This window comes from Candoia aspera, chromosome 12 (genome assembly GCF_035149785.1).
Source record: "Candoia aspera isolate rCanAsp1 chromosome 12, rCanAsp1.hap2, whole genome shotgun sequence".
Taxonomy (NCBI): Eukaryota; Metazoa; Chordata; class Lepidosauria; order Squamata; family Boidae; genus Candoia; species Candoia aspera.
The window spans coordinates 5,737,462-5,764,805 of record NC_086164.1 but is presented as its reverse complement, the minus strand read 5'-3'; the positions used below and the strand labels follow the sequence as shown (position 1 = coordinate 5,764,805).

At 41.7% G+C, this 27,344-nt stretch overlaps 1 protein-coding gene across 1 annotated transcript; it reads left to right on the top strand.

Moving 5' to 3' along the window:
* The first annotated feature begins 424 nt into the window (after window positions 1-424).
* FAM199X (family with sequence similarity 199, X-linked) lies at window positions 425-11,328 on the top strand. The gene is made up of 6 exons (XM_063313351.1): window positions 425-768; window positions 1,920-2,139; window positions 3,187-3,336; window positions 4,425-4,586; window positions 6,150-6,410; window positions 7,704-11,328. The coding sequence occupies exons 1-6, from the start codon at window positions 581-583 to the stop codon at window positions 7,872-7,874; spliced, it is 1,152 nt and encodes a 383-aa protein (XP_063169421.1). The 5' UTR covers window positions 425-580; the 3' UTR covers window positions 7,875-11,328.
* Window positions 11,329-27,344: the final 16,016 nt, after the last annotated feature.

The following is a 27,344-nucleotide window of genomic DNA, read 5'->3' as shown; positions in this document are numbered from 1 at the left end:
AGGTGGTAGGGGGAGGGCTGCATTCCTGCAGCACCTCCCGCCGGCATGTGTGCAAGAAGGTAATGGAGACTGTTAATCCCCAAGCCCAAGAAGGAGGAGGAAGTGGAAATCAGGTGACCCATGTGACATCCCACAAGCACAATAGAGATGCGATTTGCTAGAGCGACCCCTTATGCTTATGAGATAATGCTAAGTTGACCCCTGATAATTACAACATTCGCGATACTAAGAAAAATATACAGACACACATAACTAGGCATTGCACTGCGCCTCGCTCCTTGGCCTCGCCCCCTGGCGGCTCCTTGGCCAGGAGAGGGCGCATTCACAGTTCCCCTGCAAGGGGCGCTAGTGCGCTCCGGGAGACCGGAAAGAGGGCCTCCTTGGGCGGAAGCGCTCTCCTCGTCCCAGCGAGCGGAACTTAGGGGTGGCCGCTTCTGGCAGCCGGGCTGTGCTGGAGACTGGCTGCCGCCGCGTCCCCCGGAGGCGTTCCTTCTCGGCCGGCGTGGCGAGCAGCGGTGGGACCTCGGCTCATGGCGGCCGGCTGAGGGCGGTGTAGGCCCGGCTCGGCTCCTCTCGCGCCATGGCCGGCGAGGAGCCGCAGAAGTTCCTGGCGCCCGACGATCCCGGCGCCGTCCTCTCGCCGCCGCTGCCGCCGCGTCCCCACGGCCTGGGCGAGGAGGGCCCGGGCTGCCTGGACGTCAGCGACTTCGGCTGCCACCTCTCCTCCTGCCACCGCACGGACCCTCTGCGCCGCCTGCACGCCCACAGGTGCGGCCGGGGCGGGGGGGAAGCGGCGCCGCTGCGCCCGGCCTGCCTCGCGGGGCTGTGGGGAGGGGCGGGCGAGGCTGGAGGACGGGGCGGCTTCTTTCTGCCAATAGGCAGCTCCCCCCGCAGCCTGGGGCCGCCCGATGGGCTCCCTGAGCCGGACAGGGCGGAAGAGATGGCCCTGAGCTCGAGGAAGGGACTGGGGGGGCAGGCAGGAGCCTTCTCGGGGGCCTGGGGGGCTCCAGTGCTTTCCCCTTACAAGAAGAGCCCCCTTTTCTAGTCGAACCTCCTTGCAGGGGGTTGGACTAGAAGACCTCCAAGGTCCCTTTCAACCCCGTGATTCTATGATTCCCTCTTCATTCAAGCGCCTCGAGGTGGAAGAGCAGTTTGTCTGGTTGGAGTTGTTCTAAATCTCTCCTTGTCTCTGTTTACAAATGTCCTTTGAAAGAAGGTGGGATTCCAGCAGACACTTTGTGTTGGTGCTTGATTGATTTACATCACTTTAAAGAACTCCAGACAACTCTGGGGGCTGAAGGGACCCTGGTCCCTTAGCCTTGGCGGCTGTTGGCAGACCTGTTCAGGTTTTGTATGCATAACTTAATTGTGGTCCTCGTAATATCAGAAATGGTCAGCAGCTTTATAAGCAACATAACTACTGCAAAAAACAACCTCCGTATTTGCAGAGGTTTACTGTTTTTGAAATGCTACAGAAGGGGAGCCAGTTTTGGTTTGATTGCATCTGTAGGAGATGGGGAAGATTCTGCATCATCTACCTGTTTTCTTTTATATTCCCAGCTTGGGGCATTCTTGACATTTGAAATAGAGTATTGGGTTATTTCCTCCTGGAGAAAATGTGTCTTTGTGGTTGCTAAGAGTTAACGCTGACTTGATGGCACATAATCAGTCAGCTGGATTATTTAGAATACTCTGCTTTGTAAATAATAATAATAATAATAATTTATTACATCTGTATGCTGCCTGATTCCCAACAACTTTGGGCAGTGACTGATTAAAGCATTAAACATAAGCAAAAATACAGCAATAAGCAAAAAAATGAAAAGTAAAGATGGCAAGGGTGACCGCGTTCTGAGGACGGCCCTTTAAAATAAGTGGCCTTTTCTGTTTTTCTCCAGTGGCGACCTTTTGTTTTTCAGGTGGAACTTAACTTCTTGTGGCACAAGCGTAGCAAGCTCCGAATGCAGCGAGGAGCTCTTCTCTTCGGTCTCTGTTGGTGACCAGGATGATTGTTTCTCTCTCTTGGATGATCAGGAGTTGACGTCTTTTGACCTGTTCCCTGAGGGTAGCGTCTGCAGTGATGTCTCCTCCTCCATTAGCACGTACTGGGACTGGTCGGACAGTGAGTTTGAATGGCAGGTAAAAATGAGCTTGCAGTGTCTTGGGTGCAGGGGAGAAACTGTGCTGCCCAATGCAATAAGAAGCTGCCAGAATCCTTAGGACAGTCCTGAGACGTTAGGCAGAGTTATTAAAAGAGAAATGCTGCTTCTGCAGTAGAATATCTTCCATGTTAGTGCATTTAGGCCTGAGTGCAGCTGAAATTTGTTATTTCTTCCATGTTAGTGCATTTAGGCCTGAGTGCAGCTGAAATTTGTTATTTCTTCCATGTTAGTGCATTTAGGCCTGAGTGCAGCTGAAATTTGTTATTTCTTCCATGTTAGTGCATTTAGGCCTGAGTGCAGCTGAAATTTGTTATTTCTTCCATGTTAGTGCATTTAGGCCTGAGTGCAGCTGAAATTTGTTATTTCTTCCATGTTAGTGCATTTAGGCCTGAGTGCAGCTGAAATTTGTTATTTCTTCCATGTTAGTGCATTTAGGCCTGAGTGCAGCTGAAATTTGTTATTTCTTCCATGTTAGTGCATTTAGGCCTGAGTGCAGCTGAAATTTGTTATTTCTTCCATGTTAGTGCATTTAGGCCTGAGTGCAGCTGAAATTTGTTATTTCTTCCATGTTAGTGCATTTAGGCCTGAGTGCAGCTGAAATTTGTTATTTCTTCCATGTTAGTGCATTTAGGCCTGAGTGCAGCTGAAATTTGTTATTTCTTCCATGTTAGTGCATTTAGGCCTGAGTGCAGCTGAAATTTGTTATTTCTTCCATGTTAGTGCATTTAGGCCTGAGTGCAGCTGAAATTTGTTATTTCTTCCATGTTAGTGCATTTAGGCCTGAGTGCAGCTGAAATTTGTTATTTCTTCCATGTTAGTGCATTTAGGCCTGAGTGCAGCTGAAATTTGTTATTTCTTCCATGTTAGTGCATTTAGGCCTGAGTGCAGCTGAAATTTGTTATTTCTTCCATGTTAGTGTATTTAGGCCTGAGTGCAGCTTTAATTTGTATAGCAAACGTTAATGTTGTGGTATATGTTGCTGAGTGCTGTATTCTGATTCTATTTTATTTTGTTGGCTTGTAAGCTGCCTGGTAGTGACATTGCAAGTGGAAGTGATGTGCTTTCTGACATCATTCCCAGTATTCCAAGCTCCCCTTGCCTGCTCCCGAAAAAGAAAAACAAGCACCGGAATCTTGATGAACTTCCGTGGAGTGCAATGACCAACGATGAGCAGGTAAATTCTTGGCATTGGGGGGATAGGTGAGTCTCTCTATCCTAACCATAATACAGTCCTGGCCTTGGGAGTGGGGGCATGGGATATATATAAATGAGCCAAATAAAATAATAAATAAGAACGTTTCTTCTGGTATATTGTGCAACTCAGGACAGTTAAGAGTAGTTGAAACCACTCTAAAAATATCCTACACTGAGTGGCCATAAGTTAATAAAGACTTGAAGGTGTTGCTTATAAAAGAGAGACCTTTAATAGGAAAATATCTCTACAGGAAGTTAAATTCTTGCCGGAACAGAAAAGGGGTTTTGGCCAGTATATTTCTATGCATACTGCATTGACTGCAATCGTTGCTTTAGTGTTCCACTTAGAGTAACCTTGACCAAAGCAGTTTATGAATTCATTCATAAATAAACAGATGAACAAATGTAATGTATTAAGCACCCACCTTTACTGGGAACAGGGGAAACACATCTGAAGGAATGGTGTCAGCTGGAGTTGATAGTGCCAGGTTTACAAGACAGGGAAGAATGGCACTGCCCAGGATTTTTATGTGAGCCTGTTTTTCCCCCCTTTCTTTCTTTTGGGTGGAGGATGTGTCATCCTCAGTGCAGAATTATTTTCCTTTCAAGTACAGTATAATTTGTAAGTGCCAACTTTCTATTTAATCGTAGGAAGAAAGAACCCACTGGAGTTGGGCGGCCAATAAATATGAATGAATGAATGAATGAATAAAATACTGTCTCCTATTTCTTTTCCTGTGATCTTACTCAGTATAACTTGAGGTCTCAAAGAGCTTTTTGCCTATCCCCGCCTTTTGCTATTCATTACGAGAGGATGTCAAGAACTACTTTAGAAAAAAGGCAGAATAATAATCTAGAGAAGCACTTACGGAAGAGATTTATCAGGTCTCTCGCTGTCTAAATGGGAGCAGGAGGGTTCCAGCCACACTTGTCCGGAGAGAGCATTCAAAAGGCAGGAAAGGTCCTGTCATTGATCATCACTCATCTGGTATTCTTGGAGAAGGGCTTCTGTAAGTGATTGCTCTCAGCAATGTTAGTAATGTTCGTATTTGTGGGTTTTATGCCCAGGTGGAATATATTGAATATCTGAGTCGGAAAGTCAGCATGGAGATGGGACTTCGAGAGCAGCTTGATATTATTAAGATTATTGATCCCACCGCTCAGATTTCACCAACAGACAATGAATTCATTATCGAACTGAACTGTCTCACTGATGAAAAGCTGAAACAGGTATGTTAAAGTAGCCTGTGGTCTCGTAAACCCAAACGTCTGCCCCTTTCTCTTGGTCTGTCTGAGATTGCTTTGCTGCATCTGTAATGATTCTGTTCCAAGATCTCTGATTTTATACTTGAATAAGTTTAAAAATGCCAGAGTCACTGTAAATTCAGGCTGGATTGGGTGTAAAATTAGTCAGTGTAATACAGCGAAGAATCTATAACGCATGCCCTTTTTTAGCACAAAAAGAATAATACCCTTCCAACAGAGGAAAATTACGGGGTGTCCCATTCAGACACTTTGCCCCTGTGGTGAAGGAGTTCCTGAAAACCCACTATATTGTGGGTTTTGCTGTATTGCTCTTATGATAATAATGCTTGGTTGCAGCTAATTGCTCTCCACCTAGTTAAATTTCCAGCCACCCAGATCCATATATTTACAGGGGTTTCTGTCTGATCAATGTGATTTTATTTCGCTGAATGTGGCTAAGTTTTGTTTTGCTCTTAGCAAAATATGCCATACTTTAACAACATCAGTTTTATAATTATTAAGTTTTTCTGTTGGTTTTATGTGCTGTCTTTGAACTTGTTTTCTTTTCGACTTGGGTCAGTGACCATAATAAAGTTTATTACAATTATTACTCAAGTCACAAAGGAGATTCTTCAGTTATCTGTAGCCTTGATGCGTACGGCCAATGCTTCTTTACTAGATCGGTGAGATTCATAAAGTGGAACTTGGTACAAAAATATATATGTGGGAATTCAGCACCTAAGGGTTGGTTTTGAGTACCAAAACTGAATGGTTCCTCACAGAGATTTTGCTCAAAAGTCCATTCCAGGGTACTGTCCTTAGCATTCTTCTTTTCAGTAATGTATTTAGGAATGGAGAAAATCATTTTGATGTTGCTCTTGCTTACAACTATTTTGAATCAGAACTTCATACTGGCAAATCATCCAGGGATCTCTCAACATAGGGTTTTAAAGTACAGATAGTCGTTGCTTAACAATCGCTCATTTAGCAATCGTCTGGAGTTTCAGCGGCGCTAAAACCCAACTTGCGGCCCTTCCTCACAACTACGACTGTTGCAGTGTCCCTGCGGTAACACGATCGCAATTTGGGTGCTTGGCTAACATGTACTTACGACAGCTGCAGCATCCCATGGTCATGTGATCACCTTTTTTGACCTTCCCAGCTGGCTTCCGATAAGCAAAATCAGTAGGGAACGTGATTCACTTAACAGCCGTGGTGTTTCGCTTAATGACCTCTGCAGAAATGGTCATAAAATCGGGTCCCGATTTCCTGAATGACCGGTTGCTTAGCGAGCTAAATTCCAGTCCCAGTAGTGGTCATTAAGCAAGGACTTCCTGTATTTTGGAATCCGAGAAACAGCACAAATGTCACTGGAGGCGTAAACGATGCCCAAGAATTGGTAGTCTGGGCTGGAAGTGACTTCCGGACGGTACCGAAGACACGTCTGCATGGTTCTGCGGAGAATCCGTCGCTGCAGTGCCAGTTGTTTGAGAGCCTATCCCGGTCCCGAAGCCTCTGCCATTTCCCTGCCCCTTCCTGTACCCCCAGGTCAGAAACTACATCAAGGAGCACGGCCCCCGGCAGCGGTCCGCGAGGGAGACCTGGAAGCGGAGCAGCTACAGCGGCGCCAGCGCCAGCGGGGTGAGCGGCGCCAGCGCCAGCAGCAGCAGCGCCAGCATGGTCAGCTCGGCCAGCAGCAGCAGTTCGAGCCTCGGGAACTCGGGCTCGAACTCCAGCGCCAACCTGAGTCGGGCTCACAGCGAGAATAACTTATCCACAAGTGCTGCGGAACGCATCCGGGATTCGAAGGTGAAGCTCCTACTTTGTGGGCGGAGGCACAGAAGTCGGTCTCGCCAGAGTCCTTTCTGAGCAGCGAAATGTACACGGATTTTCTGGTCACGCTGGTTAAGGGAACGTTTCTTTCTTTTTTGTTGTTATAAGAAACTTCATTGAATTTCATGATATTAGGAAAACATAAAAATAGAACAGGCAGGCAGGCAGGAGGGAAGAAGAGAGAGAGAGAGAGAGAGAGGAAGGAAGGATGGAAGCACGGAAGGAAGGAAGGAAGGAAGGAAGGACGGACCAAAAGAGAGAGAGAGAGAGAGAAAAGAGTGACTTCGACCATCTTCTGTACAGATATAGGCATAAACATTCATTAAGCTCTTACTCTATTTTATCTATAAAACTCATTATTTCTATATTCTTACATAATTTTAATCGTCAAATCCCAAGATTGAAACTAACAAGGAAAATTCCTTGTGGATCCAGACATCCTGGCCTACGTGTAAGGTAGCTTAGTCCCTGGCTTCACATATTGTGTAATGTCACACTACGCTTATGTTATTATCTTGAATAAACCATTGTTGGCTGGGTTTGCATGTTTCTAAACCATGAATTGTAGTTCACATACCACAGTCGTTAGGTTCACAAAACACACTAAATAACCATATTATGACATAGTGCGGTATGAGATGGGGGGAAATCTGTATCATTTTTCCCTCCCTTTTTCTTGTCATCCTTTCATTTTATTTAAAACAAAGGTATATTTTCTATGAACAGACAGAAGTTATACAATTAATGCTCAATATGACATTACAGGTAGTCCTTGCTTAACAACCATTTGTTTAATGACGGTTCAGATTTATGATGATACTGGAAAAACTGACTTACGACCAAACCCCACACTTATGACCATTGCAGCATCCCCCAGCTCATGTGATCACGATTTGGGCGCTTGGCAACTGGTTTCCATTTATGACTGTCGCAGCATCCTGCGGTCACGTGGTTGCCATTTTCAATCTTCCCGGCCAGCTTCTGGCAGGCAAAATCAATGGGGAACCATGTGATTTGCTTAATGACCACATGGTTCACTTAATGCTCACGGTGATTCACTTAATGACTGCCACAAAAAAGGTCGTAAAATTAGGTCAGATTTGCTTAATGACCGCCTTGCTTAGCAACTGAAATCCCGGCCCCAATTGTGGTTGTTAAGTGAGGACTACCTGTAGTAAAAGGTGCCAAAGGGTCTGTATCTTTTTAAGGTTGAGCTGTTCTTGGTTTCAGAGGCAAGAACTGAGTCTGGCCTTTTCTTCTGTTCAACAGAAACGCTCCAAGCAGCGCAAACTCCAGCAAAAGGCTTTGCGGAAGAGGCAGCTGAAAGAGCAGCGCCAGGCGCGGAAGGAAAGGCTGAGCGGCTTGTTCCTCAACGAGGAGGTTCTGTCTTTAAAAGTGACTGAGGAGGACCACGAGGGAGACGTGGATGTCTTGATGTGAGACGGGAGTGTAACGATCAGTGTTCTTTCTAAGCCTTAAGCTGACTCTATTGTTTACATGCCCTTCTACCAAAATGTTGATTGAATCAGGACTAGTTGTCCTCCTCGCATCACTTACCTGTGCTGGTTTTGGGTTTTTGGCTTTTTTTTTTTTTTTTTTTGGCAAATGGTAGGAAATCAGGAAGGTGTTCTTTAAAAGTATCTAGGCTAGAGTATTTTGCTTTCAGATCAACTCGCTGGTAAAAATAAAAGCTGCATTTCCTTCTTCAATTCCATTAAAATTATGGAAAGAAAATCCTTGAACTTAAATTTGAAGGTATTTTCCTCTGTCTTCCCACTATGTAAGTTAAACAGTTAAGGACTATAGTCTGCAAAAACGATAATACCTTTTGCCAGGACTTAACTCTTCTTTGCTACTGCAGTTGTACCAACCTAGACTTTATATGTTAGGGTCCCTGAAATTACCACTGTAATTTCATTTAACGTGGGGCTTGGGAACTGTGCGACTTACCACTGTGTGACTGGCTGTTCTGGTGAGCCTCTTGGTGGTTTTAAACCTGTGTTTTTTCTCCCTGCCTTCACCTGCACCGCGAGAGAGCAAATGTTCGGTTGGTCACAATAATCCTTTAAGCGTAGGGCTTGGCAAGGATTGTGTGTTCTCTGGAGTTTGGTCTCAAGCAGTGGACAACAAATAGAAGGAAGTGCTTATCGACAAATACACATTTCTTTTTTCCAATGCGTGTGTTCCTTTCTCTCTTCCAAACCCCCATAGTGTCTTGTGCCTTAAAATTAATTTGATTTTTTTTTTTTTTTGGCTTGTTTAATATGGAAGTTTGGGGGACAAAATGGCAAAAATAAAGAGGATCAAAACGCCCTGAAGTTCTTGGAAACAGAGTTAATTGGCTCATCCTGCTTTTTGAAGAAACCAAAAGTGAGCCGTTGTAGGTAAAAGATAATTTTTTATTGAAAACCACATGTTACAAATTCAGCTTAAGGGCTGGATTGCTCTTTAGTTAATATTGATAATTAATATTGATAGAAGTGCCACGAGGTGAAGAAACTGCTTAGGCAAACGTGTTTGAAAAAAAACGTTGCGATCTTCGGTGATATTGCCTCAAAGTAATTAAGCTTCCATTATTATCAGAAGGACTGAGATGCAACAATAACTAAGAGTTTGATTTTAGATGCACCGCCTTCAGAATCAAGCCACGCATTGCTCACTTTCTGACAGAAACACCTTTCTCTGCTTTAAACTAACCATTTTGTTCTTTCATCTACTTTGGAATCTAGAGTGATTAGACAAATCTGTAGTGCTTGAACGCAGTCATTTCAAAATGTAGTTTCTCGTTGCAGCATTTTCAGACAAACTATAGTTAAGCATAAGCTTTACTCCAGGTTTGCATGAAGCAGTAACCTTTGATGACTATGACACAGAATGTGAAGCTTTCCGTTTTTTCCCTATGGTTTAAGTATGGAGTATTTAAACTGTTCTTTAACATTCTAGCTGAACCATATTAGGTTCAGCTAGAACAGTACTGTTCCTATACAATGCTGGATAGATGTCAAATATTTACAGACATTGAGATTCACTAGCTTATTTCTACAACCAAAGTTCTTCTTTTTGTTTCAATTTTTAATCCTGGATTGTTTTGGAGCATAGCTGCATTTATTTATGATCACTCTGCTCAAGAAGAGGAAGATTATTCTAAAGTAGCTCACAGATCATACTCTGTAAGTACTTTGGAATAAGGGGGATTAAAACTTTGTAGCCCAATACTTAGTCTTGTAACAGACTTCGAAGAAGTGTGACCTATCTGCATCTTCTAGTCCTTGATTTTTGTGAATGCCCAAAACTTTCTAATTGCTTTGGTTCTGCCCCACCAGTGGTCTAATTTTTTGTGTGTGTTTGTGTGCATGCATGTTAAAGTAATGATTCATTTAAATTTTGATTCCCAGTTGACATCTGCTAAGATAGTATTAAAAATTCAGCCGTTTTGACTAAGCTGTGGTCTGAAGCCATGTGTTTTTAGTTTTTTCATAACTTTTTTTTTTTTTTTACAAATTTAAAAGCGATGTTAGAATGCAGAAAGGAACTATTTTGTAGCCTTCTGCCTGTGTTCTATTTATTGTGAGCTGTTTACAAGCTGCATAAATATTTAATAAGATAACTAAAGTAATTGAGAGAACAAGTAATTAGCTTCTCTTGCAAAGCTTAGAAGGAGCACTGAAAATCTGATTTAAAAAAAATTGCTGTTCTGTTAGCTGACTGTAGCTACGAAGACATGTTTACATTTTGTGTATGTATACGTATTCTGTTTCTTCACTAACTACAAATGTTCCAATCACCCAAGTATTTGACTTTAGCAAAGGAGAAGAGTTTGTGTAAAAAAGATTGCCTAGAATGCTTTGGTAGTTCTAACAGCTGAGATATTTTCTTGATCTAGAGTAAAGACTTTACTCATTTTAATTTTGTTTATTTTATTTTTCTACATGGTGGTGAAATAAAGAGTTTCTAGAGAGAAATAATCTACATCAAATTGTATATATGACTGTAAAGTCCTTTTAAAGCTGTTGTATCATAGTTGTAGAAAATCTTACAGAACGTTAGCCAAATGTCTTAATACTCAAAGAAATACTAATTGGTTTGTGCTCTATCTCTTCTTGACCCACCCCTACCTTCTCCCCTTGGATTGCTTCAGCAATAGTTAACTCATTGGTCATTTTGAAGGTTAGTAACTCTTTGGTGGTCCAACCAGATCATGGTTTCTCATGGCACTCTCTGTTCAGCCTGGCACACTTCACAAGTGTTAGGGTTCAGCTGCTGGAGGGAATCAGGTTGGGAAGGCGACTCTTCTTGTTCCCTCTTAGGTCCATGTTGCTGTACACTCTTGGTGTCTTGTGGGAAACTTCAGGTAATTTACACGGCAACTTGGTCAATCGGTTCAGAAGTGATTATTAGTAAATAAATCAGACTGAGATCATGAGCTTCTTACCGTGTGAGCATACATAAAGGCAGAGCAGTGCAAGAGGCCTCACATGTGCTTTTTATAATGTGGTTGAGAGTTAATGGTGTGTAAATTGGATGAAGAGAAATGCGTGCTTCATAACCAAATCAAAAAGAGAGTCTTTGGCAAAGATATTTCAGATATATATATAGTATATAGTATTTATATATATCTGAACTGTTTCCAAGTTTTCTGCTACAGTGTATATTGAAATAGACTTGTATATACAATTTTTCATTGTACATTCTGTATCTACTTACTACAGTGTTAGTAGAATCCACTCTTTTTTTTGTTCTTGATGTTGTGAAGAATTTAACTGCTAGGTATAAAATACCAGGCACTGTGTTTGTTGTTGTTTTCTTTCTCTTAAGCTCTGAATTGTATTGAAAAACGATCACATCAACATAGTCTGGGTGGGCATTAAAGACAACGTATGCTAAAGCAAACAAACGTGCCATGTCGTATCTGGAAAGGATCTGTAACTGTGGAGTTGGGTTACCTGGTTTTATTTGTACCATATCATTAAATGTATGAGGCAGATTGTCGGCCTTTTAGTAACTGAGAATTGCAGCTAATATTTGGGAGCAGAAGGATGGGGTTGGGGGGACAGTGATGCAAGTACATGTAGTTGAGTCAAGCTCATGTGAAAAAACCACGTTTTTTGGTCTCCTCCTTCCCCTCCTTTTTAAGTTAAATCTGTGTTTTCTATAATAGCTTTTGTGTGCTTCCACATCGGAATGGTAGAAATCAAATTGCTATTCAGTATTTTATCCTAGGGGAATTCCAGGGGCTGCCAAAAATAAGCACGTACACCCCTGATGTAAGGAGAACCTTGCAGAGTTTGAAGTCTGAAACAGAGGCCGTTGTGCAGGAGAACATGAGAACAATGGGCAAATTCTACTAAATGCTGCAAAATTTAAGCCAACAGCAGCCTCACTTAAGAAGGGAGAGTAGTGTTACATTCACAAGCTTGGCTTATGGTCAATCACTCACAGACTCACAGCCTGTTGAGGCACGCGGATCTTGTCAGCCCCCCTTGCTTTCTACCTGGGTTTTCCAGAGAGGTGTGGCTTGAGTAATTAGGGACACACACAAATCACTTTCAACCGAACATGGAGGCACAACCGGTTCTTTGAAATACACGGAGACCCAGTGAATTTAAAGGAACAGCAAAACTTTACTGGTTACAAGGTGCGTTGCTCTTTCTCACACGCGCGCACGCAGTCACACACACATCCACACTTACCCACCTCCAACTAAGCTGCCAGGCACTAGCTAGAGGGACGGAAGCTGCCAAGTCTGGAGTGGGCGGGCTTTGGGACCCCTTCTATCCCCCAAAGTCCTTGCTTTTTTTGATTCACAAGTTTGGTAGCTGTAGATGGGATTGGGGGTGGTGGTTCTCCAGGTGCTCAGGCCCAACTTCCTTTGTCTGGTTCAGGTGACATTTTTCCTTGTTTCCTTAACAACTTGCTTCCTTCTTTATCTACCTCCCTGAAGGGATCTTTTAGACAAGATTATTCCTGGCTTCTGTCCTCTCTGTGTACATGTCTGCTCCATCTTTAGGTAATGGCAGCTTCAGCCTAGTCTCACAGTAGCCCCATATTCACATTCAGAAAAGCCATTGTGTATATAAAAAACAGCATCAGACAATTACTTTTCCTTAGGAGAAGAAGTGATTGTTAGCTGGCTGAAGCCATTTTTTTTTAACGCTTTGGAGGATGGGGTTAGACCCAATGGGCGAGCTACAGGGGAGCAACATTCACTTGAACACTGGAATAAAGTTTGTGCTGGAATGAAATGTCTTGGGAATAGGTGGCCTCACCTCGTCTGGAGATCTTGCTCCGACCTCTGCCAAGGATGCTCTAGCCGTACCTTGCATTTCTGATCCTAGAGATGAAAGAGCGGGAATGTCAAACCTCCTTGTCCACCTGTCCCAAAACTCGTTGAGGAGAAGCAAGTTTGTCTATTGCTATCACTCTTTAAATACAGTTTGCTGTCTCTGCCACTTTTGGGGGTGAAGTAGCTGCCACTCAATATCTTGGCATTGTGTACTAAGCAACCTTTGTTAATAGAGCAGGGACCAGATGCTGCCATCCCTGCCCAAAGATAGGGCGAAGGTCAGAAGGAGAAAATGGTGTCTGCTTGGATAGTATAAGAGGCCAGCCAGTCAAGAGTTGTTGGGTAGAATTACTGTAGTGGTAAACCCCTCTCAGATTGTTTTGCTTGAAACTCTGGATTGCTCCCACAAGAGGGAGCACTGTTGTCATACTTACTTTCCTATCTTTAAAAACACCCCAAAGTAGCAGGCAACTTCTTTCAACAAGCAACATTTTCGTATCCCACACATAAAGCATTTATTTATGTGTGAGATCTATATCTTGCCTTTCCTCTAAGAACCCAAAGGGACTCATGTGGCGATCTCCCTCCATTGGTACCCTCACAACAGCAAATCTTGTTGGGTAGGTTGGGTTGAGAGTGAGTTGCTGGCCCAAAGTCACTCAGTGAGTTTCTAGAGCTAAGGATGGATTTCAGCCTGGGTCTGCCTGGGTTTAGTCCAGCACCTTAATTGCTGCACCTCACTAGTGTATGTGTAATCTAGGTCTGTAGTATGAAACCTTCAAGAAGTGGATTTTTAGATTCTTCATGGTCAAATGCTCTCAGAGAAGATGGTAAAGGGCATTTCTCTGAAGTTGTAGCTCTTTGAACATGCACAACTAGCCCATAGTTATCAAAACTGTATGAATATCTGAATAAGTGTTAAATAACCAGGCTAAGATGTTCTTGTCCCCATTTCCAACCTGGAACAAACAGCAGCAACCTGGTGCTTCGACCCAGGATTCTTTCATTCCATCTCTCCTTTCAGTAGCCTCTTTTGCTCTTCCAGGTTACTTTCAGTGGTTTCTTTTCATAGCATGTTTCTGGTCTTTTGGGGTGACATTATTCAAAGGAGACAGGAAGATGCTTCTCCTGAATTCCTTTCCTTAACAATTTTTAGTACTCACTGCTGATCGCTTGTTCTTCTGCATGGGTGGTGGTCTGAAGATGCATGGAAAGACTAGATAATTGTTTTATGGGGATCCCTACATAAGTTTTACCTCTTAAAAGAAGCAAGTACATTTTTTTGTGCAGGTTTATGGAACATTGGAAACTGCCTTAGTTGAGATTAGTTCTTCCAATCCAGTATGGTCCCTCTCAATAGGTCTTCAGGTTCTGGTGTAGAGAGAGATCTTTCCTATTACCTGCCAACTGATCTTTTGATTAACTTTGGAATGGGGTCACCAAAGCATGCTCCTTTGAGATGGGATAATCTCATGTTTAATTCTTGCACCATCCACATCCTTACCCTCTACAGGAGTTTGTACATTCCCTCTATTTTTGCTAAATACATTGCTGTCTGGCAAATTAAAAGCAAATCTCAGAATCTAGAAAGTGGTGGCTCATCACGTATTCTTAAATTTGCACGCTTGGCTGCCACAAGGGTAGATCGGCCAAAACAGGAGATAGGAAGCCGGGATGTTTAGATCAGCAGGGAAAGTAGTCAATTCTATTGCCTTAAAATAAATGTATCCATTGACTGATAAAAACTATTTGCAGACTGATAAAACAAGTAATTTATGGAGCTGAATACCTTCTAAGGGTATGTATTAAAATTCAGAGAGATCTCCATCTGCTCAGAAATTACCATTAATGCAATTCATATAAGGCTCAAATTCATTTCTGTATTTGCTGAACAAGCGATCGGATACAAAGTGCCAAAATATACATGAGCAGGTCATCACTTGAGCTTAATTGCACACAAATTTCCGGCAGGCAGTTATGCTTAAGATGGCCAGAACCCATCCAAGAGCTAGAATAAATGCATTAGCCTATAAACTGAGTATCTGTTGTGTGGGAAGAGGTGCATTGTCTCTGATAGAGCTTAGTAACATTGATTTCTGATTAATCATTTTACTTAATGACTCATCTGTAATCACAGTGCAATGAAAGTATTATGTTTGCCTACTGGCATTGAGTCACTTTACATTTGTTTGAAGAATCACTCTGCCAGTGTTGGACAGCAAATTTACTTCAGTTCTATGAGTGGAGGAGATAGTTATTAGCGCTTGTATTAAAACAGACAAAAGAGAAGAGTTTTGAATCTCAGATCTTCCCTCTACAATAACCTGATGGAGAATAGGTTTGGAAATCACGCTCAAGCCATATAATATGGGTTGTTAGATTCTAGCTTGTGTATCTTCTGAATCCAGCCAATTGTGGTTTATTAAATAAAACCTGGTTAAACACTGGCTGTGTTTGCATGGTCTTTTTTTAAAGATGGTTAAGAAAATGGAAACTTTTTTTGTTTTGAAGTTCTGCAAGTTCCCTTTACGCATCATTCTTCATTTGAAATGGGTTTGAAGCGGTTCACAGCTGTACGGATGTAACAGTAAGCCATGGCTCAAGCTGGGAAGGGATCAAGACATTCTTGAGAGAAAGAAGATGAAGATGGGAACCCACTCTTAAACTGCATGAAAATAAGATAGTCTCCTTTGGTTGAGCTGATTTTCAGCAGGATTTAAAAAAAAAGAACTTGAATTGTAGAGATTTCTCATAGGTTCTACAGTCCAGTTGTAGAATTTATCAGGATTTAGAATCTGGCCTAGACCCACACTTGTTTGCATCTCAGTTGCAATCAGTAAGGTCATTCTGAAACCTGCTAGCAAGCCACTAGTTTCTTCTGAGGAAGTGGACACCTGAAGTTCTAGTCTATTTGCTGGAAATGGGAGCATCACTTGATCACACACCTACTGAAGGATGAACCCCCTTTGTGCTTCTTAGCGCCACAAAAATGGTTGTATGGACACAAAACTTAAGGTAGCACACAACTGCACTAATAGATGCATGGTTAAGTGGCCATAAAATTATGTCATTCCTTTTAGTAATATGTCCAAGGCAGCTTAAAGTAGTAAAAGCATCAAAACATTAAACCTTGCTGATAGAGAAACTATGGACAGAGGCAACTTTTAGATATTCTGTAACTAAGTACAAAAGTGATTATAAAATCCTGTTTAAATAACTCTGAATTGAAAGGATTTTGTAAAATTTGGTATCTCCCTCATGCTAGCACTCGGGGCCCTGTATACTGAGCTAATAACAGATTGTAAATTTCCTTGAGAAGCAGCACTGCATACAACCAGTTTCAATGCAAACACAATGCTTCAATCTGCATTTTAACCCCAACTTTGTGGCTTAATAAACATTTTGATTCAGTTTTCCTATGAATCTTTTGTATATGTACATATATGCATATGTACAAACACACCTGTTTTTATTCAAAAAGCTCTGAATTTAAGTTAACCCCTCTTCTTACAAAAGAATTAGAAGACAATTAAAACATCTACCCTTTCACCATATTTTACACAAGTCTAAGACAATGGTTGAATCATTCCTCCAATAATTGATATTTAGAACATTAGTCTTTCTTCAGGGAAACAGAATCTTTGGAATGAATTAAAATTCTGAAGGTTTCTCACCCCACCCCCTTATCTACCCTTCCTCCCCTTAATGCCTGTCAGGATGGTTGCTGATCCCCAAAGGGTAGATGATCTCTTAACAATTCACAATAATAACGTACAACTTTATAGTTGCTAAGAGCAACATATGTAGCGGACATGATTGAAGCAATTTGGAAGACAATGTAGTCATCTGAAATTCTCCAAGTAGTTGGATACTAACGCTTTTTGCTTTTCTCCCTTTTCTGGTGTAATGTTCGTTCACCTTCAAACCAAGAGGTGAAGAGCAAAGAGACTTAAAATTTATGTTTGCTTTTCCCTAAATGGAAGGTTTTCAAGGGGGGTGGAAATTGACAAATCCCTCAATTTAGTTTATTTAAGTTAGAAAAATATTCCTAATAAATAGAGGCCATTCTGATAGAATGGTTCCTCTGAAGATAAAGTACAGTATTCATTACCTTTACATGGCCTCCAGAGAGAGCATAAACAGTGCTTACCATGATGAAAAAGTGGTATTAGTTAAAATGTCATAACTTAGATGGCATACAATGATCGTCTGGATGTCATAGCTTAGATAACATGGGTGGCCGGAACAGAGCTATGATCAAAGTAAATTGGGTCCCAACCTCTGACTGAAGGTTGCTACTTCTGAATTGACCACTGGAGAGAACTCTTTTGGAATTTTCTTGGGAGGGAAGATCTTGTGGCATCTTAAAGACTAACCATTTTATTATGGTGTGAAAATTTATGGGCTTCATCAAAAGCACCCAGTGAAGTGGAACTAATCTATCCAAGCTTAATATTTGTTTCTGCTGTGGGAAACATGGATCCTGGGGAAATGAAGCATTCTCAGGTTGAGCCTCTTTAATCCATATGGATTTCCTTCGGGGGTTACTTTCCCTTGAAATGAATAATTTCTAACTCCTTTGAGTAGCAGTGGCTAATGAGGTTGTATAATTGTCTCAGCGGGTGGGTTAAACTGGGAAGTTGAAACTGGAAGAATGCAGTGACAACACCCTTCCATGTTGTTGCCAAGAAAGCTAGGTGGATATGTCTGAAATCACCAGGAATCAAATGTGACTTGAAGAAAAATCCTACTTTTTGTTTTTAATTAGGCCACAGTTAAGGGTTAGGAAGCCAACAGAGTAAAATCCACTCCACATATTATTTCAGAATAGAGAAGCTATTACCAGAAATTGTATTTGTTGACGAAGTTTGAATGTTTCTGCCACCCTGAAACTTAAGGTTTATAGACATGGAATAATGCTATCATAAGAGGTGGCTTTAGGATTAATTAGTCCTGGTTCTACAGCCCTGGCATTCTTGGTTGGGCAACTTCTGTGTCCCCTTTTTATCCTGCCCTAGCACTTGAAACCACACCAGGCAGATGGATTTTAACACACTTTTCATCTCCTCAAAAGGGCTTGACCTAGGGTCCTTCTGGAGCACTAAAGAAAATAACATAAAAGCTGGTTGAAAGCTGCTGCTATAACTAGATAAGCTCCAATTCACAATTCTGGAGACCATATTTCCAGAAGAATACGGACAGGGTTCAGAGGTTCAGAGAAGAGCAACCAAGATGATCCGGGGACTTAAGGATAAACTAAAGGAACTTGAGACATTCGGTCTGAAGAAAAGAAGCCCTAGGGGAGACATGATAGCCATGTTCAGGTACATAAAGGGAAGGTACATGGAAGATAGCCAAGAACTATTTTCCATGATCACTAAAACAAAGAAAGAAATAGTATTAATTGCAACTACTGTATCTAGATTTCCTTTAAATGTAAGGAAAATTTGCTGACGTAACAGCTGCGTAACAGGAGAACATTCTACCTATGGACACGATGGGTCCTCCATCTCTGGTGGTTATAAAGAGTCTGGACAGCCATCCCTCATAGATGGTGTAATTATCTTTCAGCATGCTGCAGAGGATTGGACTGGATGATCCTTGTGGTACCTTCCAACTCTAGAATTCTACAATTCCAGCTGAAGCAAAATACTTCATGGGCCGCTTGTCAGGACTAACCTGGAATTCTGCATCACTGATCACTCACAGCCAATTAAATCAGTGACTTTGATACACTTCAAAGTTTAGTTGACACGAATACATTTAACGTGTGTGTGTGTGTATATATATACAGTTGATTTAGTCCTTATTTATATATTGTTCATGCTACACAGTTGTCAACAAACCCTTGTACTGAAAGCATTTTTAGCCTCTTTGATTCTGACCATTTTAGTTACAGTAACTTTTTATGCACAGTCCAATTTAGAGTGCAGTGCACTGAAGGGCTTTGCTTGAGTGAAAATGGAACTTGGGCTCATAATATGCTGCATAAAAGCAAAATTTTAAGCCACAATCCTTGAATTACCACTCTTCTAGCCATGCTAATTTGCTTTTGTCCCTGCAAAACAGGCTTGAAGGGACAAGTGTGATGGTTTGACCAAAGCTAAAGAGTTGCATTTGCTGTAAATAATTTAAATTGAACTCTATTATTATTGACGGATTTATTCTGTTTAGAATCAATAATAGGTGGCTTTGAAGCAAAGCCCCATCAATTTTGGTTCAGCAGCTCTTTGTCTCCTCTGGCCTACACCCCCTCCTGAATTTTAGCAATTTGTCTTTTGGGGAGACATGTACTATGTTTCATTAAATTGATTCTGATGCAAGTCTCTCATCTTTTCAACTAAAAACAAAGGCTGGAGTTGAAAATAGCCTATGTGACTCGCTTCTGTGCCAGTGGGGGCTTGGCTTTGCATTCTTCAAACAGTAGTTCTGCTGTCGTGCATAGCAACTCAGTGTGGAAATGGAAGAGACATTCAAAAGCAGTCTGAGGATGGAGAAGGAGGGGCTTGGACATCAAAGAAGAAAAAGGGAAGTTCCTCCTGCATGTGCCCAAACTGAAGTCTTCTTCAGAGTCTGGCTGCTATACAGGGCGAAGGACGGGAAGGCAGGTTGGTTCAAAAGAGAGGCCAACAGATTTCAGATGGCAAAAAGTTCACAAGTATTTTTAGCATTTGGGATGTCTGTTGCTATTAAAACAAAGGTGGATGTTGCTATGCTCAGATGCTACCACACTTACTCAACCTGACCATGATGAAAGTTGTTTGTCACATCACTGCTGCTTTTATTTTGCTTACATTTTTCTATGACCACAGCCACTTTCTTTGGATAGCAAAAGATCTGCCAGGAAGAGCCAAAAACATTAATCTCTAATGTGGGATTTGAGGAGCACTTTCAAATGTATTCCCCAGATATTCAAACATAGAATCCAGACATAGCTAGTTCAGTTCAGATACGTTTTGGAAGTCCAAAAGCGGGACATGAAGGAAGCATCTCTTTCCTACTGTAACTCTCCAACAACAGGTATTGAGAAAGATAACTTGTTTCTGAAGATGATGTAGTAATCATGATAAGCCATAGGAACCAAACCATGATGTGGTTTGGGTGACCACAATCTGTGAAGCCATCAATCATCTTATGAAACATGGTTTAGAGCATCTTCAACTTAGATACCCTTCAGATGTGAGGACTTCAACTCCCAGTGTTCTTAGAAATGGCCATAGTGGGATACTGGGAATTAAAGTCCGTATATCTGGAGTGTTGCTAGATTGGGGAAGACTAATACATGGCTCAGTATTCTGTGCAACCCAAGCAACCATAGTTGTTCATTAGACTATGGTTAAAAGAACCCATGCAATGTGTGAACTGAGTTAATAATAGTTTGTCTTCTTTGAATTGATCAGATCATTCAAAGCAAGGGTGGAGTTCCTGGTGGCTTCCAAATTTGGCTGAGCTACAATTTCCACCCTCTCTCAATATAACCTATGGGTTCTGGGGCTCCAGGACTGTAGTTCAGGACTGCAGGTTTTTACTTCTGTCTTAAAGCCTTGTAAGGTTATTTATTTTATTTATTTAGCAGATTTATATAGCCACTCCTCTCACAGAACATGACTCGGTGGCATACAACCACAGTTGTTACCATCTATTATCAACAGGTTCTATGCGGTAGATAAAGAAGAATACTCCAATCTGGCCCCCAGATGTAGGACTGGGTAAGAACAGAATCTGTAGCCAACATTGGTTGTTCTGTCTGGGAATTTTGTGAATTGTAAATCCAACACGTAGCCGGGAAAAGGCCAGCCAAACTCGTCTTCAAAAGTGATGGTATTTTGCATTGCTATTGCTTGACCAAAGGATATGCCATCCATACAGCTTATTTTCCATTTTAAATCCATGTTCTGCCTCTTCGCTAAGCCCAGAATATCCTTTGGTAGTTAATTTTTCCAGCCAAGATGCCTTACCTTTTTTTTAATCTACTCTGGCCCTGTACACACGTTAAACTTTTGTTGTCTTCAAAATAGGCTTGAAGAGCTAATGTAATCTTTTTGTGCTATGAACAGCTATAAAAACATCAAAGGTTGGATAACGGAGAGCTGTGCATTTTGTAATGCGTGCCTATTGAATTTCCATTTTGTGATTCTACTTAAAGAGCAATATTATCACGCCCCATTTCCTTGCCAGCTACTTCTATTTCCCTGCGCACCAGGAGGCAGGACACTTTCAGGCCCAAAAGAATTATCTCTCCGTAAATTATTCCTAACTCCATTATGGAATACTAAACATCTTCCCCTGTTTGCTCTACCTGAGTAGTGCAAAAAGATAACGTTGCAATTTATTTGGTTTGTCATCTCTGCCTAGGTGACATGGTGGGCCCATTTGAGCTGGGGAAGGTGATAAACTAACAGATGCATTAGATCCGCCACCGGGAGAAAAGTCTACTTTGATTATGTAGTAAAAGTCCTGGATATGTTTTGTTCTCTGTCAGTTTGACAGCTCTCCTAACGGATAATGGCTTGCCTTTTTCATGGCTGATTGGATGCTAATTTTTGTCTAATAAGGGGCTATGAGATGAAAGTGACTTCCAAAGTAGTCTGAGTTCTTTATCCTCCCCAAAGGGAAACCATTCGTGAAATTATTTTAAAATTTGTTTAGATTGCTTGTTGTATTTATTTCTTCCCCTCCCCTCTCCACCCCACCCCACCCCACTTAAAGACTCCTGTTTGCTCAAGTCTGGCTATTTGTTTTCCAGCAATCTTTGGCACACCTGCAATTCAGTGGAAGATCTTCCTGCATTGAAATAGTTGTTTTGAAGAATGAATATTTGCAGTCTGACTTGCAGATGGCTCTGCGCAGCCCAGCTTGGAGTCGACTTTTGAAAGTCCCTTTGTTGCTCCTTCCCCTCCTTCTCCTTCTCCCCCTTCCCCTCCCTCCCTCCTCCTCCTCCCCCCATATTATTTTTATATTTTTTCTCAGGTCATCTTCTCCTCCTCCTCCTCCTCCTCCTCATTAGGCTCTCTAGAAACACCCTTCTTTCAGTAACTGATATGCTGGGCTGAGAAGCTAAGCAGAGGGGGAGCCCTGGTTGGTACATAGATGGAAAGACTCCAGAAATGTAGGTCATTCATTCATTCAATTTATATAGCTGCCCATCTCACATGTGTGACTCTGGGCAGCTCACACAGTTAAGAACAACAAAACCGAAGAACACCTACCAAACAATTACAACAAAAACCGTTAAAAGCAAATTAAAACAATTAAAATCAGAAACCTAAACAGCAGAGCGCAATCAAAATCTGACACACAATCCAGCCATTTGCAAGCCCCATAACTCCATGGGATCCCCAGGCCCAACAGCAAAACCAGGTTAGCTTGGGAAACAAACAAGCAAACAGAAGAAGCCCACAGCAAACCACTTCCCTAACTTTTCCAAGAAGTGGTGGTGCGAGGTTGTGTCTGGGTAGTCACCAGGATTTGACCTCAACTAAGTGAGTAATTTATCCTATCCTTTTAACAATTACCCCCTTCCAAAGCCGTGTCTGTATTTTAGGAAGAATTGTGGCATGTTAGATCAACTGACTTGTCAGTGCGTTTATTTCTACATCTGGGGTTGGATCTAGAGACCTTTGAGTGAAGCTCCCATCAAGATCAATATATTTAGATTTCACGTATGTGGATTTCAAATGAAGGAGAGGTCCCCTGTATTTTGCATCTGAGCTTTCTGGATGTATTTGCTTGGACACGGTGAGACACCGAACTCTGAATATTATGGAATTTGGGCTTGATCTAGTTCTAGAGATCTTGTATTCTTCTTAATGAAGAACAGCAACTTGTCCTGATTGCAATCACCAGTGTATTTATATCCTGGCCTAAAAGTGAGATTTTCAAGGGGATATACAGATGTTTAAGATACAATTAAATTGGACAAAATTCTACTATGCAAGGAAAATAGTTTGGCATCTGGGTGCATATTTGGATGCAGAAGGGGTGAGGTTTGATCTGACCACAATTGCTCCAGGTAAGGGTTGGTGAAAAATCCTCCTCCTGGTGCTGCAGAGATGTGAATATACTGAGTCAAAGGACTTATTCTGTGTTGGGCAGCTTCATATGTTCATAGGAGTCCTCACCCTCAAAACTTAATAGTAAAGTCCATCCTTTGCATGCCTTAGAATCAGCCCTAGCATTTCCAAGTAGAGTTGACCACACTGTAGCTTCAAACCTTAGAGACCGACTCATAGTCTGGACTGACAATACTAGGGAGATAATCTCATGCTGATTTGATCCATGCCAGAAAGAATAATATTACTTCCTGTTCACTAGATACATCAAGTCTCTAGCTTTTTCTTCTGATATTTTTGCCCATTTCACTGTCAAGGCAACTGTATTTGAGAATCAGACTTCCATCTTCAATTGCAAAGTGGTTTTACACACTACCCCATTCCCCTTCCTAGCTGCTTTCATTTCAAGGAAGGGACAAATAAACCAAGTTAAGAGGTACCACTTGTTGATGAGCTGGCTTTAGGCATTTCTAGGTGAATTAAGAACCCTCCACTTCACAGCATGCTTCCTTTTTCTGTCCCTTGTCTGTTTGCTTTTGCTCCAGAATAACACCGCCGTTTCTTCTCGTCTTCCACCAACATTAATCCTGTGATTTTGATCAGTGCTGAAATGAGCCTGCAGATAAGGTGTTGTCTGGATCGGCTTCTGTGAAACCAGAAAACTGAAATTATTTTGATTAATTGGGTGTGAAAGTCAACTTTTGTCAAAAGTCTCTTGCTGAGACTGGAGGCTTGCAAAATGCAATATATTCTTTTCTTCACTTTACCAGTAGCCCTTTTTGAACTAGATGAGTCTGTAATTCCAGCTGTCTTACAGTCTTCTGCTTTAGTTCACAATAACATATCTCGGTGATTGATTTCAAAGACTGTAAAGTTATGCACAGATGTGATTCCTCCGCCTTTCTCCATCTGTATCAGTCCATCAAGTAGTCTTGCCCCAGTACTTTGCTTAAGGCAGTTTCTTTTTTTTTTATTTATTTAAGGGGTCTTCTTCTGGCATTCTGTATGTTTTTCCACCACTACAAATTTAGTGTTTAATCCACTGCTATATAACCTTGTAATTTCACTCTCCCCTGGCTTTATTCCCTTCTTTTATACTGATTTCTTGGTCATATCTTAGCATGAGAGTAAGGACCAGATCAAACTATTTCTCCCTCCCCCTTCAAATGTTTTGTGAACTGGATTACAAACAGACTTTGACTAGAAACAGGGGCAGATTGGAAAGGGGAGGTCAGCTCTGGTCAAAAATGGGCCCCACAGCCTGGTTAATGCAACTTGTTTTTACATAATTTGTTTGGTTTGGGGTGTTGCGTTGTGTGAAGATCGTCATTCTGGCTTGTAAACCATGAGTTCTGTTTAGTGTGGGGCCCAAACATCACCAAATGCTTTATTCAATAAAGCATAGTTTAACACAGTTCAAGACAACATATGAACCTGATCCTTTTTTTATTGGGGAAGGATGGCAAAAGCTGTTGTGGACAGGAATTCATGTAGCACATGCAAAATAGGTTGGACTCCTGCAGGGAAATTTGCAGGTGGGGAGTTAGAAAGTCAAGATGGCGGTCACAGTCCCATGACTGAAGTTTCAGCTCTTTTTATGTGTGTCACACATTAATGGCGGGGCTTCAATCATGCCTTTGCAGCCACCATCTGGACACCCATTAGCCTTGACCAGAATGCACAGTGGCAAAGAACTGTGGGAACTGTAGTCCAAAATAACTGGAAGGTATTAGGATGCCTAACCTAGTTTATGCCTTAATTAAAAACAAAATGTTTTGACTTTTAAAGAGCAATGGAAATCTTTTGTGTTTTGGCCCTGCGTGAACCAAAGCAACAATTGCTAAATTCCAAGGGGTTCTGAAGATAACCAAATACTACTTTTTCTTCTGTGCTGAACCTTTTGCAGAGGATGGAATCCCTCCGAACTCCCACAATTCTGGGTCTAACAAATGATCTTAGCCAACATTATCCTTGTTGTCTTTCTTTCCCACGCAACTATTTGTTGGAGGCTTTAGGCTGCTTAGGGTCTACATGCCCTCTATCAAAGAATTCTCTTTGGAGAAGGAATATTCAGATGCAATATTCCCCCCTCTTACAGTCTAAAGTGCAGCAAGAAAAGCGGTGGCACTTATTCTGTAATTATGTGTACTGGCCCTAAAGGGCTATGTAGAAGCGCGAATGTTGCCACTGTGTGAATTAAGAGAGAGAAAGAGAGAAAGAGAAAGAGAGAGAGAGAGAAGGTCAGTGTTCCTCAACCTTGGCAACTTGAAGATGTGTGGACTTCAACTCCCAGAATTCTTTATGCTGGCTGGGGAATTCTGGAAATTGAAGTCCACACATCTTCAAGCCTCCAAGGTTGAGAAACACTGGTGTAGATGGATGGATGGATGGTTGAGAAACACTGGTGTACATAGACAATTCGTTTTGGAGCTCACTTTCCTTGTACGGAGTTTCATACTAAGGGAAATACACCACATTTTTTTGTATTGGATCAATGGCTGATTAATCTTACTAGCAAAAGTGGTTCGGAGTTCTGAAGCACCATTACTTCCTTAGAAGTGCTCTGTTCTAAATTGTTCTAAACACAGTATTTGTGTGGTTAACTAGCCTTTTGCTGTGTTTTGACCATGCTGCATTAGCTAAGCACTCAGTTCTGGAGCTTTGTGGAGGATGGTAGCGGGGGATGCTTAACGCCCCCCCTTCCCCTCCCCTTATCGTTTTCCCTGTCCTTGGTTGCTTTACTCCATAGACGGTAAAGGCAGGTGTGCCTTTGCGGTTCACAAGACTTGGGAGAAAACTCTTGCGGAAAAATCTTTTATCTCCATCTGTATCTAAAGCTTAGAGCCCCTTTTCCAATTACTGTGTTAATTGTTTAAGAGATTGCGAGAATAAAAAAAGAAGCTGAAGTCGCTAATCTGTTTTTTTTTAAAGGACTTAAAAAAAGAATCCGGGCGACATACTTCTTAAATTAATTTTCTTCATGAATACTTCTTTCTGAATGCAGATTTGTGAGTCAGCACACCCTACTGGGGGCGACTTTTGTCTTTTCTCCAAACACCTGGCTTGCTATTTGCTCATTTCTCTCTCTCTTCCACCCCTCCCTTCTCGCCACACAGTTCTTCCATGAATTGTTCTCAGAACATGCCTATTGTGGGGGAAAACGCTGAAGATTGAGAGGCAGTTGGTATGGAATTTCTTATTTATTTGTTTCAGAACAGAAGAGCTGGGCAGGCTGTAGGATCAACCCGTTCACCATTTGGTGCCCTAATAATTGCAACAAAGCATCATCTTGTCTCAACAGATCTGAAAACTATGGATGGAAAAGAAAATGGTGGGGAGTGAGAGGAATTGTAATACATTATTACTGTGATGATGGTGTTCCTAACTCAATCTAAGGTGCTGGAGTTTTCAAGAAGGAATTTCACCTGTCCTCTTTCAACAACTGCAGTGACCTGCTTTGTTTGCATGGAGTCTGCACCATCTAAATTGCCTTGGTGGGATGCTCCAGAGAGCATCTTTAATTTTGACTAATTTTGACTTTTAAAAAATAACAGTCATAAAAAGATGCAACTAAAGTGCTGTAAGGTGCTGGCAGAATGGGATGCTGTTGGTTACCTCATCCTTTAATGAAATTATAGTTGTTCAAGATCAGTGCACATTTCCAGTTAACCGTTGATTTTACAAAGGGATTAGCTCTCCCAAGCTGTCTTTTTATAGGAAGTGTGTGGGTTTTTAGTATTTGTGTAATTATTTTATTAAATTTTAAAGACATTACACTTCTTTAAACATAGCCTGTTTGTGATATTATATATAAACTACATTATTTAGAAATGCATTTTATTAACTCTATTACGTACAAGAACTGTATCATTTAGAAAAGAAACCCAACCCATTAGCGAGAGATTTCGTGTTAAAGCAAGGCCTTGTAAAGATACGATGCTGTTATCCCACACCACTGAACATCTCCCTGGATCATTTTTCATCCATCTTAAAAAGTTTTGTGGGTTGGGCGATAACATAAAACCATCGAAGTTAACATGCTTGCATAAACTCTTCAAAGCAGCTTTTGGTACTTCTTAAGAAGCTTAACAGAAAAGTACATTTTCAGTCCTTGGCATTTGCTGTGTACTAGGAAACAGCTAAGCTGGGAAAGCTACAGTAAGATAGACGTTACCTGGCTAAAGCAGAGGGGTTTTTGTGCGTGCCTTCAAGTTGGTCTTGACTCCTGATAGTTATGTGGACACGTCCCTGCATTTTATTGGCAGTGGTTTCAGAAGAAGCTTGCCATTGCTTCCTTTCTAGGGCTGAGAGGGAGTGACTGGCCCAAGGTCACCCAACTAGCTTCATCCCTAGGCAGGACAAGAACTCATCCGTAACTGCTACACTAATCTGGCTTTCAAAAAGCAGATCTGGACCACCTTTTTTAAGCTGGTGGACATACCCAGGAGGTTTGAGAGTGGGCTGTGGGTCATCACAAAATAGCTGCCATTGGGAGAGGTAGGACTCTTCCCAGAGGAAATTATCTGCAGGCAAGTTGCCTGCACCAACAGGCCCATGTATCACACTAAGCCAAGG